The sequence below is a fragment of the Scleropages formosus genome, chromosome 3, assembly GCF_900964775.1.
Source record: "Scleropages formosus chromosome 3, fSclFor1.1, whole genome shotgun sequence".
NCBI lineage: Eukaryota > Metazoa > Chordata > Actinopteri > Osteoglossiformes > Osteoglossidae > Scleropages > Scleropages formosus.
Genome location: NC_041808.1, coordinates 30,965,602 through 30,984,603, shown reverse-complemented (window position 1 = coordinate 30,984,603; position 19,002 = coordinate 30,965,602). Strand labels below are relative to the sequence as shown.

General features: G+C 42.9%; 1 protein-coding gene across 1 annotated transcript in view; it reads right to left on the bottom strand.

The window, feature by feature from the left end:
• Nucleotides 1–6,758: 6,758 nt before the first annotated feature.
• The window catches only part of LOC108928828 (voltage-dependent calcium channel gamma-2 subunit), a 49,648-nt gene continuing 37,404 nt past the window's right edge, over nt 6,759–19,002 (bottom strand). The window contains exons 3-4 of the mRNA XM_018742986.2: nt 9,741–9,881; nt 6,759–7,700 (exon numbers count right to left, since the gene is read on the bottom strand). Coding sequence (XP_018598502.1) covers nt 7,165–7,700; nt 9,741–9,881 — 677 coding nt within the window. The 3' untranslated portion in view covers nt 6,759–7,164. The remainder of the gene's footprint in view (nt 7,701–9,740; nt 9,882–19,002) is intronic.

Genomic DNA, 19,002 nt, shown 5'->3' with positions numbered 1-19,002 from the left:
TTTCTCTTGCCAACATTTCTGTTCCTAACAAGTATCGGGGGAACACGGGTTTACAATGATGCGTTGGCAGTAATTCTCACTTTTCAAATATTCATAAGCATTTTCAAGGTTCCCCATCAGACAACCCATGTAGCTGCCGTCAAAGCAGATCTTCAGATGGAACCTAGAGCAAGACGTGCTGGTGTGGACAGGGACCAGAAGGTGTCAAATTACATAAAACAGTCCCAAGTGTGACTTGGGAGCGAGCAGTATGTCATCGTACCCATGGGGGGGGCACAGAAGCACGAGTCTTACGTAACGCACTCCGGCAGCAGCGCTCACAATCATATATAATACATTCAGACGGCTGTTTACATAATTTTGCCTCTTTCACATGTGACGGTAACGACCAATAATTAAAGTCTTAATTGCCCTCTTGAAATGAGATGAGGTTAAAGCTCTGCCCTTGTTTTCCTTTCACGGGGAGGTGCGCCTGTCGAATGTGCAACCTTTCAGCTGTCGTGAAATTCATAATAGCCATTGTTCGGGGGATCTGAGCGCGTGGTGGAAGCTATTCATATCCATGGCAGATGAAAGGATGGTGGTAATAGTGTTTCTGTTTTTTTTTTTTTTGTGTCGGTCCAGTGCTGCTCGGCTGCAAATATTTTGTGGAAACACCACGTGTTCAAAGAGTCTGTTGTAAAGAAAAAATATGCTTCCTTTTACGGCAGAAAGTATTTCAAAAATAAATATATGTATTGGAGGGGGAGGGGGTTGGACCGGGTCCTGCTCTCCGGTGGGTCTGGGGTTCGAGTCCCGCTTGGGGTGCCTTGCGATGGACTGGCGTCCCGTCCTGGGTGTGTCCCCTCCCCCTCCAGCCCTTCGCCCTGTGTTGCTGGGTTAGGCTCCGGCTCACCGCGACCCCGTATGGGACAAGCAGTTCAGACAATATGCGTATATGTACTGAACCTATATTTTTTTCATATATAATAGTTTTTATCCTGTGATGCCACAAATATTTTGAAATTCATTAATGCGCTGCTTCCAGACACCACTGTGCAACAGCAGGCTATTCGCCTCCTGTGTGTAGGGTCGACATCACTTTTTGAAACAGTGCTGAGGGTGTGTCTCACTAGAGAGGAATGTGGAGAGAGTGACACTGCAGTTCTGAGTTACAAGCAGGTGTCAGAGTGGTTTTAATGGTCAAAAATGGGGCGCTTCCAAAGTCGGACGAGAGGCTTGTTGGTGTTTTAAACAAGAATGACTTATTCGGGTTTTAATCAGAGCCGTCATGCTCCTGTCTCTGAGGAACGCTGGACGTTGCTCGAGTGGTAGTTCCACATAGTCTGAGCACTCCAGGGCAGCACTAATGTCTCTGACTTTTTCAACGATCACTCGAGGACCCAGTTATAAATGAACACGTGAGATGGAGGAATGAAGCAAGAACAATTAAGCGTCCTACTTGGAACTTAGACAGTTCTTTTAATTTGTGCCCTTGGTGGTCCAATGCACAAGGAGTCCAAAATCAAAAAACTGGTTCTTGGTTCTGGCTCCAAGGTAGCGGAATGAGCTCCCTCTTCCACTCAGAACTGCTGAATCCCACAAAAATCTCCCTATCAATCCTGGGCAAGGCTATTTGTAATATAATGTCTAATGTATGATGGCAAAGACAGTAGTATTGGACTTATTGACTGTATATCATGAATTTTGTTACACGTGCACTTTTGTGGTCCGATGGAGAACTGGTATGCGGCATGTGCTCGCCTCCTGCGGTCTTTCTCAGCACCGTAAACACGGAGGGGCCCTACCCGCAGTCCCACGGGTCACTACGACGGAGCGTACAACTGATTTTTGTGACAAACTGGCATGGGTAAGGACTTCCTCAGATCCCCTCGGTACTGGAAGCAAGTGAACCCTCCTTGGAAAGTCCATCCTGTCTCCTACCTGGTTCAGTCACATCCTCCTTCGAGCACAGGTTCTACTGTTTCCCATTCATTCAGCTGCAGCCATCCAAACCAGAACAACTGCAAGCCAGAAATCAAGAAAATCAAGAAAGACCCTAAAAACTAATCCAGTAATTCATGTTTGTGTGTGCGCCGCTGAATATTGTTGTAGATACTTTGTCACCGTGGCGCTTGAGCTCCACCGACTCCGTATAACACCCAGCGATGAAGAGGTGAACGCAATACGAAGGTCCTCTGCGGAGCTCTCGCTTACAGTAGCAGTCAAAAGTTTGAGTACACACAGACAATACTTGTATGGGATGAAATAGACACACACACAGTTTCAGAACCGCTTGTCCCATACAGGGTCACGGGGAACCGGAGCCCACCCGGTAACACAGGGCATAAGGCCAGAGGGGAAGGGGATACACCCAGGACGGGACGCCAGTCCGTCGCAAGGCACCCCAAGCAGGACTCAAACCCCAGACCCACCGGAGAGCAGGACCCGGTCCAACCCACTGCGCCACCGCGCCCTCATGGAGATGAAATAGACAGTAGAGTAAAAAGCAAAGCGACCCATGAGTGCCCTCATCTCGGCAAAGTGGTGCAGAAGAGCAAGAGAAGAAATGGAGCCCTATTTCCTGCTGAATCTTCTAATCCAAATACCTTGTGAAAAAACTGGTTTCCAGCCAGTGTACTCAAACATTTGATCGGTACTGTCTAAACCCATCGACAGCAATATTTCCACTGATTAAGTGGACCGTACAGCGGCCAAGGGGACATTCTTCTTAAGCCATCTACTCAAATGGCTTGCTGTGCTGACACTTACTAAGCGCTGTCATATTGGTCATGATTTCTGACACCCCTCCGTGAATTTTATATATAGGCGGTCATGATGACGGGTTATGTTTTTCATAGGTCTGACCGCTTCATCGGAGCCAAACGGACTCCTTAAACACATTTCATCACATTCCATCTTATCAAAGACTATATGTAATCATGTAATGTTTACATAACCGCGCTTGGAGGAACGTGACGGTGCAGTTAGTATTCCAAGGCAGTAGGGGGCAGTACGTTACTCTTGCATTAACTCACAGAGAGTTCCCGCACCGCCCCTTCCTATGCAGACCCCCCCCTTCCGAGCATCACACCCCCTTCTTCTCACAGATCACACAGCACTGCAGATAGACATGCTGGGCTTTGATCATCGCACCGGGAATGAGAGACAGAGAGAGGAAGAGGAGGACAGGGCACGAGGGAAGGGGCGAGAGAGTGGAAGAGAGCCCGATCTCATTGCTCTAGACAATAATTTTTGTTTAGATTATGATTATGAATTCTAGTGTCCTACCCTTTAACACAATAATAATTGCTCTCATTGTTACATGCAAACAGTGATTGACCTTCCTCTTGGTTTCCCAGGCTTTTTGTTTTCATTACCTCTTGTGCTGTGCTGTGGTTTTCGACTTGCACTCTCCAGCAGCGCCGTCACGTCACGGCAACGAAGCACCGTCGACATCGAAACCGGTATTGGCTGATACGGTGCATGAGAGACGCAGGGGGCAAACGTCGAGAAAGGGCAGCGTGCCGGTATTCGCCGGCAGGAGCGCGGAGCTCCACCCTGACGCGGTAGAAGCAAACGCCCCGGGACCTTTATGCAACTTAAACATTTATATTGACAAATGCTTGCAAGCAAATGCATTGCAGTTGTCAGACACCATCTGTGGCTTTTAGCGTTAAAGACGACCATCAGGGTCTTCTAGTGAGACACCCTGTTACCGCGGCCTGTAGCAATCCTTTGCATTTATTATTAAAGCAGCCCATTTGATATTAAAGTGTTCAGTGAGCCCTGACTTCCAAGGAACCGTTCCGTGACCCTACGTGCAACGCGGTACGGTACGACCGCGAAACGCTTCATACCTTCATACTTCACACTCGAGCGGTGTTACTGCGGCTCAAAGGGAGACGCTTGTCGCCCTTCAAGGGCGTATCGGACCAGTCTGGACTGGCTTCCCGTCAGCGCCAAGCCAATAAAACCCCCTTGTGTGCGTCGCTACTCCTCCCTGGATGGTGATTTAGAGTGAGCCCCGAGTCCTGCGTGGCGGCACTTAACAGCCAGGGCTACGGTCGACTGCAGTCGCTCTCCCTCGTGAGCCCTGCGTTTTGCATCCTGAGTCCAGGGGGCTGTTGGGGGACTGCTGGGGATGAGAGGGCAGAATAATAGAGTCATTAAGGGGACAAGAGAGACAGAGGAGGAGCGACTATGGGGGCCGCTACGGGACGGGGGTACAAATAATCGCGTGCAAGGAAGGCGAACTAAGGTCAAGCGTGCCGACGCACCAAGACGGAGGCATGGAAACTGGAAGTGCGAGTATTTGATTTACGGTGATGCTTTTCTCTAAAGCAACTTATAATGTTAAGCTATTTGCAATTATTTACACAGGAGGGTAATTTTACTAGAACAACTTTAGGAGAAGTACCTTACTTAAGGGTACTACAGCCAGAAATCAAACCTGCAACCTTTAGAGCGAAAGGCAATAGCACTAACCACTACACTACCAGCTGTCACTAGGTGATAGGCTTCGATATGTTTAAAGATATGCTGTGTTTCTCTGGGTGGCAGAAAAACAGCAACCTGCACAGAGCCCAACAGATAGAAATGTCTACATGGTGGTGTTATTACATCAAGTCGCCCATAAGCAGCTGATTGAGCAGACACAAAACTTGAATTTTTTTTTTTTTTATTTTTTCAACAAATTCCTCATTCTTATATGTAGATTATTTCCTTTATGTATTCTCGATATGGCAGTTGAGTAGAATATTTTTTTCAAACTGGATCATAATCCATATGCTCATAGCTGAAATCACACTGTCCTTGTGTGACCCCTTAAGTCCTCAAGTAGTTCTTTCACCCAGTTTACATTCACTTCACATCTCGCAGGTGATGCGTGTTGGTCGAGAGAAGATGCTGAACCACACTTTTGACCTTTGGGTTCCGCTGGGCTCGATGATTCATGTGCTGGATGGTCGTGCTGCTTTGATACCTGCAAAAGCAGAACTGGAGCCTTGTCAAATGACATGTCTGAGAGTATATGTACTATATCTGTATACATATATATATACATATATATTTTTATATGACCCCAACATATACATACATATCTATATTTAAAAAAAAAATAAAAATATTGTCCCCCCAATAAATGACCCAGTTGCTGATGTCTAGTTCTTTCCCCTTGGGTTACATGGTGGGGCTGCCATTCAGATTTTAACCAGAGGTTTCAACTTCTACTACTCAAAGACAAGCCCAGTATGCTCCTGGAGTAACCCTCTTCACATGTCGTTGAGTAAGGTATGAAGGTAGGATTCAAAAGCCCTTATTTTACGCAGGCCAAGAAAGTAAAAATGTAGTGATAGTGCAACAAAGTGAAGTGGGGGAAACAATCATGTCTGGACATATGATTACCATGTAGAATTTGCATCAAGGGTAGGCTGCTGATCTGTTTGTACGTTACAAAGTTGATCAATGTTTTCGCTGATGGTTTGCATGATTGTCGTACTGCAGATCTTTTACTGCGTCTTGTTATTGTGAACAACAGTGTTTTGTGTTTTAGGATCCGTTAAGGTGGTTTGGTTTCCAGCGACAGATTTCTGATGGTCAGCATGCTCAGGGATGGTCACACATTGTAATAAGAATAAAACGAAACAAAACGTATGACAGTTGTGTTTTTGTTCCCTCTGGGGTTTAAGTTTATTTATCATTGGGGGACTGGATGCATCCAAGTTCAGGATCGTTCGGTTTTGGCACCTTTAAAAGATTTCTGTCATTTAAACAACACACAGAAAACCATAAAAGAAGCAAACAGAGGACTAAGGCTGTGTAAGATTAAAAAATAAATCACATACATATTCATATAAATAAACACATTAAAGTTAAAAAAGGTGTTTTTGTTTGTTTGATTCGTAAAACCCAAACATGAAATTAAAATTAATTAAAAAAAGCAAAAACTCAAAATGAAAATCACACAGTTGCAACTTTTTGTCTCTTTGCTCTTTCCTGTATAATTATCATTATTTTTTGTAACTTAAGTTTCTCAAGAGCAGATTTTCTGTAGGATTTTTTTAGCATGCATGTAAATTTGAGCCACTTGTTTCTTGTAAATATCCCCTTTTCACATCTTTTTAGTGTTTAACTCTAGTTCTACTGTCTCTTCTTCCTCTCTGTTTCCACTCTTCTCTTTTCCGCAGATGTCATGGTGAAAGTCGCTGGATTTGGTGAACCGAGTATACTGTTTTTAGGAAGGGTTCACGACCGGGTTTGCAGTCCTGCGATGACCACAAAAGAACGCAAACAGGGCCCCAGAAAAACACGAGAAGGTTCTTTTTAAAAGAATATAACTCCTTTTACTGGTTGGGTTTTTGCACCGGTGGACGACTTTGTAGCAGAATACTTACGCTTTAGTCTTCTGATCTTCTAAACTGTACTGTAAGAGTCTTTTCTCAGCAACAACAGTTTTAGTGTCCTCTTTTTTGCTTAAGGAGAGTCTTTTGCCTCTCAGTTATTGAATTTAAATATATATAGTTTATACATAGTTTATATATGTATATATGTGTGTGTGTATATATATATATATATATATATATACACACTGTATATATATATACTGTATATATACTGTATATATACATACATACATACATACATACATACATATATATTTTGCGGTTCTGGTTACTCTCTTTTGAGTTCCAAAGCCGCTAAGCTTCACAGTTTTAATGCAAAAAATAAATAAGTAAAATACTTATTACAGGTCAATAAATAAAAGAAAGATGTGGGGGGATGGGGGGAGGGAGGGAGGGATAGCTTGCAGCCCCCATCTGGACCGAGGTGAGAAGTGGGAAAACAAAAATAAATTGTCATTTTAAACTTTCAAACCTACGAGACCTCACTGCTTCCTCACCCACCAGACTCTCCAACACTCTCCGGGCCAGATCTCTACCCCAGCCCTCCCATGACTTCTGTCCCTAACACCAACTATATGAAGTTTCACTCTGTACCTTTACAAACATGTTTAAAATTCCTTTAAATAACAGCAGATGGGAAAGTCATGCATTTTTATTTTTTTTTAGGGATTTTTTAAACATGAAAACTCATTATATACCATCACATTTTCATAATCTGGGGATCCTCGGTTTCTTTGTCCCCCCATCGTCCTCCCCCCCCCATCTGTCTCCAGGGGCTTTCTCATACAGGCGTGGTGCGCCGATTTGCTGTGTTAGTGTGGGCCGAGTCTTTCAGGTCCTTCTGGATGCAATTGTGCACCTGTAGGAAGTTGTGGTCCCTCTCAGAATTGTAGGTGGCGGTGGGTGTGGCCGTGGCCTTGAGGGGGTCCCGGGTAAGGGTGTACATGGAGATCTCGGTGGAGGGCAGCGTGCTGAAGCCCTTGAGGCCCACAGGAGATGCATCCCGGGACTGTGAGGGTTCCGTGGAGCGGGAGCTGGAGCGGGAACGGCGGCGGTAGCGGTAGCGGTAGCTGGGGATGCGCGTGATGGCCGAGCTCTGCAGGTAGTCGGTGGCACGTGCTCCGATTCGCAGCTGCCGGTGCCGGTCGATGAACATGTGCACTGCCAGCACGCCCACCATCTCGGCGATGATGAAGGAGAGTGCGCCGAAGTAGAAGCTCCAGCCATATGAGTAACTGTTCTTCTTGGAATCACTCTTGGAGGGGTCCCCCGCGTTGGCTGATATGTACACGATGATCCCAATGATGTTGCTGAGGCCTGGGACAATAGCCAAAGTGGTTAGGTCCTATAAGTGGTGAGGAAGCCAGATGAGAATCCTGAAAGTTAATGTTTCAAGTCCTGGACTAGGCTAGGTGGCTACTGTGAGGAAGTTTCTTAATTTACATGGTACATTTCTTTAGATGAACGAGTCGCTTAAACAACAAAATAATATTCGTTGCTTGACTTACACAGCAATCAGCTTAATATACAAGCCATCTGAACACCTTAAAATATTCCAAAGTTTTATCTAAGTTCCTTGTTGAAGAATACAGCTGCAAGTTCAATCCTGGGATTTGAACCTATAACCATCTCCACATCCATAACCTAACTGTTAAAATTATCAGTCAAATTCGCGAATGCATAAGAAATATATTGTCAAATCACTGCCATAATGAAGCTCTCGGCTTCGTTGTGCAAACGCCGAAATGATTTCAATTTTACTGTAGTGCTAAGATTCGCGGCCTCTGTGGAAAATCAAAACTGATCATTAGTCCGAAGAAAGAAACCATACCGACAACCCGAAGAGTAAACAATAATTCTGATATCTCGTGAGCATGTAGTCTGAAGTTAAAAGTGTTACATCTGTTAGGTGCCATAGAAGCTGTGCCAGCACATAGTACTCTCTCAACTTTCAAATGATAACAACAGACAGCAAACCAGATCACACAGAGTCTGAGCTGCTTTTGAAGAGCTGTAACTAACAGAATAACTATTGCATAAAGGATGCTGGAGGGTTTATTTCTAAAGAAGCTACAAACATTATTTGATATAAACCGGGCATTTGTAAGTCGTGCTCTCACCGCGATTACAGATCAACACGGTTTGAGTGAGTTTGCTTAAAAGTTTGCGCTATTCACGGGCTAAAAATCAAAACGGAGGCCCAAATTAAATGACTGACAAAACAATGACTGTCAAATCTCCTGAGACACTTGTTTTTCATGCGCTTTGACAGGCTGCACGTGATCTGTGACTTAATGATGTCATGTCTCGCATACAGTACATTTTGTTGTGTCACATCTTGGACCAAAGCGAGATACATCTCATATTACAAATGTAAAGGACAAATTATGACATCTTGTTTTAATTGTAACCTTAACCTTGTAAGTCACTTTGGAGAAAAGCTTCGGCAAAATAAATAAATGTAAATGTAAAGTGTGTTAGGCAAATTAATATTTTTATGAGTTGAGTCCGGCTGTTTTGGCTCTGGTCCAGCAGCTAGCAACTAAACCATTTCCCCGACTTCTTCTCACACGGGCGATAGTTATTGCCGCATCTATTGGCTCACTGCGTAAATGAGCGGAACGTACGAAGGCAGCCGAACGCGGCAGCTCGTGGAGAAAGAACGTACAGAGACGCACAAACGCGACACTTCGTTCTTCCGCAAGCCTTGTTTTTTTTAGTGCTCATTGAGAGGTTTTCAACCCTTTCCACTAACTGTTTTTATCGCAAAAAATGAGTAAGCACTCTGACAAGAATGCGCGTGAGCTAACTCGTAAAGTTACCGGTAATAACTTGAGCGCACAAGTCAAGAAAAGCTTATCACTAGAAGGATTCAAGGAAATCTTATAAAGCGTTTAGAAGGAAATGAAAGGACCAGCAATATCCTTCGTCCCTTGGCATAAGGGAGTCAACAACGTTACGTTAGCGATTTTCAGCTTTTCAAGATACGAAGTTCTAAATATTAGCTGTACTATTTATGAGTTTGACACTTTTAAAAACACCTAACATCTTGGCAGGATTATTATTAAAAACTGTAATGCGTGAGAAATGGTTTCGGTTTTGGGTGGTCTGCCCCAAGCCTATTTTGCGTTTATTTTTGCACTATTATTTCTATTGAGCGATATTTCCCATAACGCGATGCATCAGAGGAACGCATCCAGCATGTTGTAGAAGAAGGGACTGTACCTGACTTCTGATTGCTCATTTGAAGGGTGTCATATGCAAAGCTGTCACTGGTTTGTGTATAGGAACAAATGAAATCTCAGACTTCTCCACTGATTCCACAGGCTGCATGTTCCCCCCGCAAGCCCTCCCCACCTGCCGACACGAAGAATATCCCGGCGCTGAGGATGATGTTGTGGCGTGACTTGTAGAACTCGCTGGCAGCTATGCACAGGCCCCCCATGAAAAGGAGGATGACGCTGAGGATGGGGAAAATGCTGGAGGCCCGTACTGCACCTGTAGAGGGAAATTATGGTTAGACGAGGACAGTTTCTTAAACCCATAGTGTCAACAAACACCAAGCAGACAGGTTGTTCCATTGCAATTCACATTCACTGTTTCCCGTAGACATCCAAAATGCTTAATTCTTATGAAATTGCGGAAAAAGCCATCAAATGATGCTGGATTCTTTCGGTGAGCCAATGTACGCAAGAAATGCGCAGGCAGACAACATAAGCTTGAAATATAGCATGGAAGTGACGTAACCCCTCTTAGGAAGCCTCGATTCCTTCGAACAGCTGGTTCCATCCCTGTTGACTCTGCCCTATCATACGTTTGCATTTTGCTGCTTAAAATGTCACCACTTTACGTAGTGTTCCCAACTTTCTCCACCCCCATACCCTGGGGGACAGTTTCAACTCTTTTCTTCTCAAAGGCTTTTTCAAATGACGACGAACCCAATGGTACGGCACCCACACTTTCCCAATCAGCCAGTGTGCTCTCTGTATGTACGTATTTAATGTCCCTTTGATAGTTTGGCTAGACCCGGTTATTGGCAAGGTCTCCCTTGTGTTCCAAACAGAGGACTGTGGGTCAGGCTGTCAACCCCAGCTCTGCCCTCTGATTTATCTGCTTCATCATTTTATCTCTTTGCCGTCTGCCCATTTGTGTGCCTGTTGGCAGATGCAATCATCTAGTCTTCTGTTCCTGGATTCAGTGCTCCATCCTTTTAATGGACTGGTGTTCTGAATGTGGCTCCTGTGCAGAACTCCAGTGATTTGACTGTAGATTCTTTGACAGTGTTTCACCAATAAATTGTTGTACAGGGAAAAAAATGATCAGCAGATATGTATAAATTCTACATTTTAGCACAGATAGCATATTTTTCCCCAATGCTGTGTAAAAATAGATCAATGCATATTCATTGATCTGTTGCATATTCTATTTTTTTAAACAGCAGCACAAATTTTTTTGGTTGCATTTGGGGAGCAGGAATATTGAGAGAGTAGACACTACATTTTCAGAATGTTCAAAAATATACTATTATCATAAATTATGATAAAAGCTCCTTTAGAAGTGCAAATTTGTGCTATTTTTTAAAATTTGTGTCTTCTTTTTATTCATTTTCTCCAACTTACTGGTGCCCACTATGCGTTTTAGTGACATTTGGTCATTTCAATTGTACTGAAAGGACCCTAGCATACTGGTGCATTGAAAATCAAAGACCCTTAACCCTTTATAGAATCCGCTAGTGTTTCAGATAAAGATTTCATAATAAAAACCTTTGCTAAACCATAATGGAGGTTGTGCAAAGGAGTGAAAGCAGTCGGGATGGATGAAACCAGAACATTTCTACTAATACCTTCTTCTCCCTGTCTCCTCCTATTTCACCTCAGTCCAGGACCTTCCATTAAATCTCCTATCTTCATCATCCATCCTCTATGTGTGGAGACAAGGGCATGTCAGGTGTAGGGTTACGGGTTCAAGTCTAATTAAATATTGAAGGGCTCAAGTATATCTGTGCTGTTGCTGTGTCTTATTAACCCCATGGATGTCAGTGCTGTCATTGGCCCACATTGTCTGAGGAGGCAAAGTTGGACTTTTTAATCAGTCCACTTAACACAGAAAAAAGTAGTGTAACAGTGATACTCTGAGGGTATGTGACCACATTGCCATGAGGCCATTCCTCTTAATTTTCTTTATTAGATTTTATATATTTATTATTATATGAGACAACACTTCTCAAACTCTTTGTGTCAAGCTTTTAGGATGGTAACATATCTGTGTGGCCTTGAGTCTATGATACATGAAGTGAAAAAGGTCAATGTCCATCTCCAAAATACACCGGAAGGAAACTGAAACTGAAGACAGATTATGGGACCTGGGTGTGTTCATGAGGAAGACTTAAGTTCTGCTCCTGTCTTGTAATGTAACAAATCACCAAATCCACTTTGCAGATGAGAGACAGGAGGTATCAGAGGGGAGCAAAACAAAAAGCATATGAAAGTGAATCCACATCTGGAAGAGCAGCAAGTCAAAAAAGTAAAACTTTATGTCAGAAAAACTGATTTATGTTCAAATCTTTGGAATTAATGCACAGCCCCTAAGTTGTACACACAACCTAATGAAAGTAAAATGTGTGAATATTACCTCAGTGCAAAGTGAAGAAAACAAAGACAGCAGTCAAGTTTGAGGTTTATTTTACCTTTACTGGTTTTACTTGACTGCTTTAAGTTTGTTGAATCCTTGACCTTGTTAAAAACTGCATGTCCAAAGTTGTTAGTCGTTTGCTTTGTAGCGTTGCATTTCTGTGCTGTATTTTTACTATGTACATACTCATCAAGATTGTAAACAGGTTACTTTCTTGTCTTTAGCAGTTTGTAAATACACTGAACCATTAACCTTTGTAACATGCTGGCTATCAAGTTAGATTTGTTTTTCCACTTTCACCTTTAGCAAATTAATAATTCATTGTTTTTCATTCTCATTAGTAAAGCCGTTGCATGTTGGAGCAATTGTGAGGAAATACTGAAGATGTCTAAATTTTGTTGGTTGCCTTGATGACATGTTATGTTGATGTGATATTTGCATCTGTACTGTTAGTTTTCTTCTTATATTGGGATAAAAGATTTACTGACCTATGAGCAGGATAGTGTGAAAGAGACTTATCCACAGTAGAGTTTGCAGCATCTAGAGACTCAGGATTCTTGGATGCCATATTTAATGAACTGTATCTATTTCAGCAGTGTATTGGTGATGATCTCGATGATGACTGACCAAAAGGGTTATTTAAACTCAGTTTGGAATGCGATCATAAGTATCCCACAAAGTATCCTTAAGTGTCTCTGCAGCATGTCTTGGTGGCTATTCGCGTAAATTCTGTGGGAACGTGTTCCAAGTCAAGTTTCATTAGCAAAGAATCTGCATTTCTCAATCAGCCTGCGTCATATAACCATTTAGGTTCAATAAACAGTGCTGCACAGAAAGGTAACAGTGAAAGATGTCGGTGACAGCTGTCAGCTGGTTCTGTGAAAGATGCTGAATTACTTGTATCTCCAGTGTTTCTATCCACAGTCAAAAAATTATCTGCTTCTGCAGCTTTTGTAGGTAACTGCCAGGTATATGCGAAAGGTGGCATCAAGTGACACAACCTACCTTGAGTAAGGTCCAAGAACCAGAAGTCAACAGGACCACTGAAGTCCACCCAAGTGGAGAATGGTCTTTATGGGTCTTTTTCCAAGGAGACTTAAGATTGTTTCCAAAGGGACCAATTTATAATATGGGTAGAGGGTTATTAAACACACTGTACTATTCCCTCTAAAATACATCAGAACCCACTGACCATGATGACTTTCAATTAATCATCTCCATTGTCAGCGAACTGTTGCAAAATGAGTGCGGTTAAGTCATTTGCTTCGCCACTCTGGAGGTTGGAATTTTTGCTTTAATTCACTTATATATCTGAACAGGTTGAAAAATACAAAGTGAGTGAGGGTGTTGCAGTTAATTTTTTTAATGTTTAAATTTAGCAATTTACAATCCAAATAAAACTAGTGATTAGTGCAGAACTTTTCCAATAAAGTCCAGAGGACTTGTTCCTCTTTCGAATTAATTATGCCAGGTATTTATTAGCGGAAATTTAACACGACAAAATGCAAACTACAAAGCGCTTATCCATGCATACAACCCTTTCAGACCTTGATTTATTTAGCCTCTGTTGTATGACAAGGTCTGTTCAACTCATCTGCACACAGTTTTATATACTACCCTGGACATATTGCCAAACTTCAATGGAAATGTGACTGCTGCAGTTGTTCTGTTGTTGTTATACTGCACTTATTACATTTACCTACGTAATCCTCCTTCCGCTATTACCAGCTTTACTAAGTGCATGACGTCATATCAGTGCTGGACTCGTGGAGAGGTTTAGCTGAGAAAAGTACAGACTGCTTTGTCAAGAACTGATGTAGCTGACACACATCCTCACATGCTCTATATACTCCTCTCCTAGTGCAGTAGGGAAACATTATGGGGGTAGCCCACAGTGCCTCTGAGTGCTGAGGCCAACAGCCAACCCTTCCACTCTTGCCCCTGTATGAAGGCACATGCCTCCTGGTCCAGTTGACAGCCTTGCCTGCTGCGCATGAGAGTCATTTCCAAGTGCTGCCATTTGTATGAAAGCTGTGATTCAGGGAAGCACAAAATACAGGTGGTCCTTGACTTACAATATATGCAACTTAGTGCGACCCAGGCTTAGGATGGCCATTCCATCAACCGTGTTATACTATTTTCGAGTCCTGACATCACAATGACCGCTCCGTCTGGGGTATGATAACATCAGCTGGCTCTTCTGCTGCAAGGCCCTGTATTTCTTATCGACGCAGTCAGTGTGCCTTTCGGTATCTGCGTTTTATTTGCAAAGATGCTGTTTTTTTTATTTACAGAGCATTTAGTTTGTGATTTCATTCAATTCACTGTTTTTAAAAAGGCTGGTTATTTTAACCATTTTTTTAGTATTCTGGTAGTGCTGCAAAGAAAAACCGAAAAACATCAGATTTAAACGAAAGTGAAAGTGTGAAAGTGTAATGATAATGGTTTGCAGTATTTGTATTATTTTTTACATAGTTGTATTATTTTAACATGACAATGTGTGAAATTAAAGAAAAAATTTAACAAAACCCAATTGTACAACATAGCATTCATGCATGTTAATTGTTTATGTGTCCTTAGGGTTTATATAATGCAGTCTAAGGGATTTGTGACTCAAATTGACTTAGAATGGGTTTGTCGGAGCAGAACCCTATTGTAAGTCAGAGACTACCTGTATATGATTCTTCAACTATCAACAGTCCTACAGACCAAATAACACAAGTAACAGTTATCATCATTTAAGATTCACATGCATGCAGAAAATACTATTTTGAACCGCATCGCAAATTAGACTTTGTAATTGCAAAAAAACATTTTCATAGCAGTTAAGAAGAAAACATGCAAAGGAGTGTTCTTGGTAATTTTGTAGCAACTATAGACTCTCAATGTCAAACTAAAGCACTGAAAAATGATGAGGAGGCTGAATTAAAACTCAGTGCCCCCACCCCCTGCTTAATAGCGAGCACTCTTGAGACGTCCTTCTCCGCAAGGCTTTCTTCCCCCATGAGAGACACCGTAGTTGGGAGTGGGCTGGAATGCAAGATTAAGGGATAGGTTGTGGTTTTGATCTGGGTCTAGGTCACGATCACAGCGCTTTGCCCATCAAACCGTTCAGGGATCCATTTGCCTCCCTTTTTGTCTCAGGGTATTTAGCTCAGCATTTTTCAGCAAGTGCAGAGGCTGATTAGAGGGTTGAAACGCAGACCGGTCCCAGAAGACACTCATTAAAAGCCTTGCTTGGCCACACTGCAGAACGGCATCTGTTCACTCACATGGTGATTGGCATGAAGATCAATCCGATGGAAGACATTATTATTATAGTGCGGACAGCAAGTAGCTTAGTGATTAGGGACTTGGATTTTTGGCCAGAAGGTTGTTGGCTGTACCCTTGAGAAACAATGTTAGCCTAAATGTATTTAAACTTGTTTGAGTGAGTAAACTGAACAAAATGTTACTCAGGAAAAAAGTTTCCTAAGTTGCTTTAGACAATAGGGGTGCAGTGGTGCAGGGGCTTGGCCGGGTCCTGCTCTCTGGCGGGTCTGGGGTTCGAGTCCCGCTTGGGGTACCTTGCGATGGACTGGCGTCCCGTCCTGGGTATGTCCCCTCCCCCTCCAGCCTTACACCCTGTGTTGCTGAGTTAGGCTCTGGTTTGCCATGACCCTGCTTGGGACAAGCGGTTTCAGACTGTGTGTTTGTGTGTGTGCTTTAGATAATGATTTCTGCTAATCAGCTTGTTTAAACAAGGCGGGCAGAATTTTAGTGCCCCCCTCCCATATTATGCCACTTTGACAGACAAAAACAATCCACCTCGGGTTGTGAACGGAAAATAAGAGCTTGCTGTTCTGAGTAGTGTTCCCACCTTCAGAACAGGACAGACACGTATCAGCACACAGAGTACAGTGCGAGTCAAAAGTCTGAGCACGCTTGCTGGAAACTTTAGTGTGTGAGTGACAGAGAGTGTGTTCCACCGATGTATGGATGAGTGACCCATTGTAAGTAGTGTATCTAGCAGTGTAAGTCACCTTGGTGAATAAGGTCTGTGGGCTGATAAACACTACATAGAGTTCATTAGAAGTAGCTTTGGGGAAAAGCATTTGCTAAATAAATAAATGCAAATCTAAACTTTTTTTCGTGAGGAATTCAGCTAATAACAAGCTCAAGCAGGAAATCAGTTGACATCTTCTCCGCTCTTCTGCAGTAGTTCCCTGACATGTAAGGCACTTGTGGTTTGCTTTGCTTTTCTTCTACTGTCCAGTTTGTCCCAGGATTGCTCAAGCGTGCTCAAACTTTCGACTTACATAGCACATGCACGGAAATGAGATCTACTACTTTCACGAGCTACGCATGCGTATTCTTCCTATGTACCACGAAGTGTGAACAAGTTCTGCAACCAGCAACATCAGAACTCAACTGCAAGGTGCTGTTAAACCTGAGTACTTATGAACAGAAATGCATTCAGCCACGTACATACAGGCGCCCACACTCAGGAAAGAGCGCACACACATTCTCTCTATCACACATGCCAGAAGTGAGAGGAAATTAGTATTCACTCTTAATCAGACCCCCGCAACCTTGAATTTGCTGAGCTGCAGGATAGGGTCATGCTAATAAGGAGTTTCAGCTCTCAAAGGCAGATTGATTAAACACTGTAAACGCTTATTAATCCAGCCCACTCCCCTTCTTTTCCTTTCAACTGCTCTTCTCTCCCTCACACACACACACACACACACACACACACACACACACACACACACACACACACACACACATACACAAACAACCACAAACAGTCTTTTTCTATTATAGGCCTCTTAACAGATGCACCTAATACACAGTTTTGGCTTCAAACATGTAACGTACAGCCCCTTCATTTGCTTGCCATTTTAAAACATGCTTTTCTACATATATTTAAGATTTTATATTTTGTCCATGACTGAAAAACCTATGCCTTTGGATTCTAATCTACATCAGTTTGAAATATGTGTAGAGCACTACAAGAAAAGAAATATTTTGGCTTTCTTTTTTTAACCACAGGCAGGCTAAACAAGTCCGTTTGGCCTGTGGATTCAGATTGCATTGATTCATATTTATGGAAATTGTCCTTTCACCGTTTTCCTTATTTATTTGCCTCTTTCATTCCAATATTTTCAGTGTTAATTAGATGTGTAGTCATGGCTGAAATAATTGGCACTATCTATGAGCCCAGTGCATTTGACTGACTAATTTGTTTTAATGAATGTTGTTTGCTAGACTATATGTGGGCCTGCTCGTCATTGATTTGGCAGATTCAGTCCAGCTAACTTCATAGCTCCTATTGCACTTAATACACTTTGCATACTTTTACAACATATATGTATACATCACACATTTTCCACATCTTTGTGCATTGCATCTCATTCTCTCAGCCCCTTGTTCAGAACTGAGAAGCTGAAAATTGCTATTATTTCTTGGCTCATCAGTTTTCACTCATTTGTACAGTTGTATATTTTCTTGAACCAGTTCAGGTCAAGTGACTTCCTGAAAGGGACAATTCCTATGCCTGTACTGAGTCGAACTGATAATCCTTTTACAATTCTCTCTCCAGCTGCTGTTGTCACAAGTGTAGACTACTACGAGGATACACGTGTGTCTATGTCTAACCTGTGGGCATGTTTCAAATAACGACGTAATTTTTAAATAAGGGGATCGGTGCAGGCCTTACCCAAACCACACCTGCTGCACGGCATAGATTATAACATATGACGTTTCCTGATGGGGCAGTAAAAGGAGGTTAGTTCAGGGTAGGTGTAGTCAAAGTCATCCCAGGTAGATCACATTGATCTAATCTGTTACAAGAGTGAGGAGCAAGCAAGAAACTCAGTGGCCAGCGAAATCACAGAGTCAGCCCCCATTCCATTGCTAGTAGAGAGCACACCCCAACTGTTGTTCACGTAACTTCAAGGAATATCAGAGGCCCCTTTCTCCATCTTCATCCTTCGCATTCCGTCATTACCGTGAATAGAGCAGATCTACGTAAAGTAGTATCTTCAACGCATGCCTACGTACAGTATGGCGGATGTGACTTTCCATCCTCTCTGTGTCTGCTTCCCTTTCCAGCTCTCTGCCTGGTGAGGACCCGCTGGCGCATGTGCGCAGCTCTTACATAACAGCGTGCGGATGTGCCACTGGCCGACCTATCGCGCAAGCCGAGGAGCGCGTAATCACAGGGGCAAAGCGTTCTGCCAAGGATTGTGGCCCCTCAGAAAGTCACAGTGGGTGGGTGAAGGAGAGATGCATTTGGGTATGTGTATAACATACTTCAATGTGCAGGTAGCAGTTCTGTGCCATAAGGTCATACGTAACACAGGGTTTTCCCAACGTCTGCATTTGTTGCAAGTATTAAAGTGTCAGTTCATTGCGGATTATGTTCGTTATGGAACAAAACTCCCAGGACTTTCAAAGTTCCATCATATAACTCATTGGACTTGAACTTGCTGACGAGATTAATCTAGCCACTGATCTTTTATTCGCTAATCATTGCTTTATCTCACACACACACACACGGGCTGAAACCGCTTGTCCCGAGTGGGGTCGCGGCAAACGGGAGTCTGACCCGGCAACACAGGGCATAAGGCTGGAGGGGAGGGGACACACCCAGGATGGGACGCCAGTCCATCGCAAGACACCCCAAGCGGGACTCAAACCCCAGACCCACCAGAGAGGATCTGGTCAAACCTGCTGCTCCATCGCACCCCCATTGTTGCTTAATATTTTGTATAAATTTTCCACAATTTTTGTTGGTTGTTTTGTTTGTATACTTAAAGCTTTTGTGAAACTTAGCTCTGTAATTAAAGAATGACTTGATTTATTTAAAAACAAAGTGAAAAAGATCAGTCGTAATTGTTACGTGCTTCTACATGTATAGTATATCTTGAGAAACCGTTGTCTGGCTAGTCTTGCAGTTCTAGGAGAGCCTCATTTAATCCCATATCCTTTCTCTCACTAGACA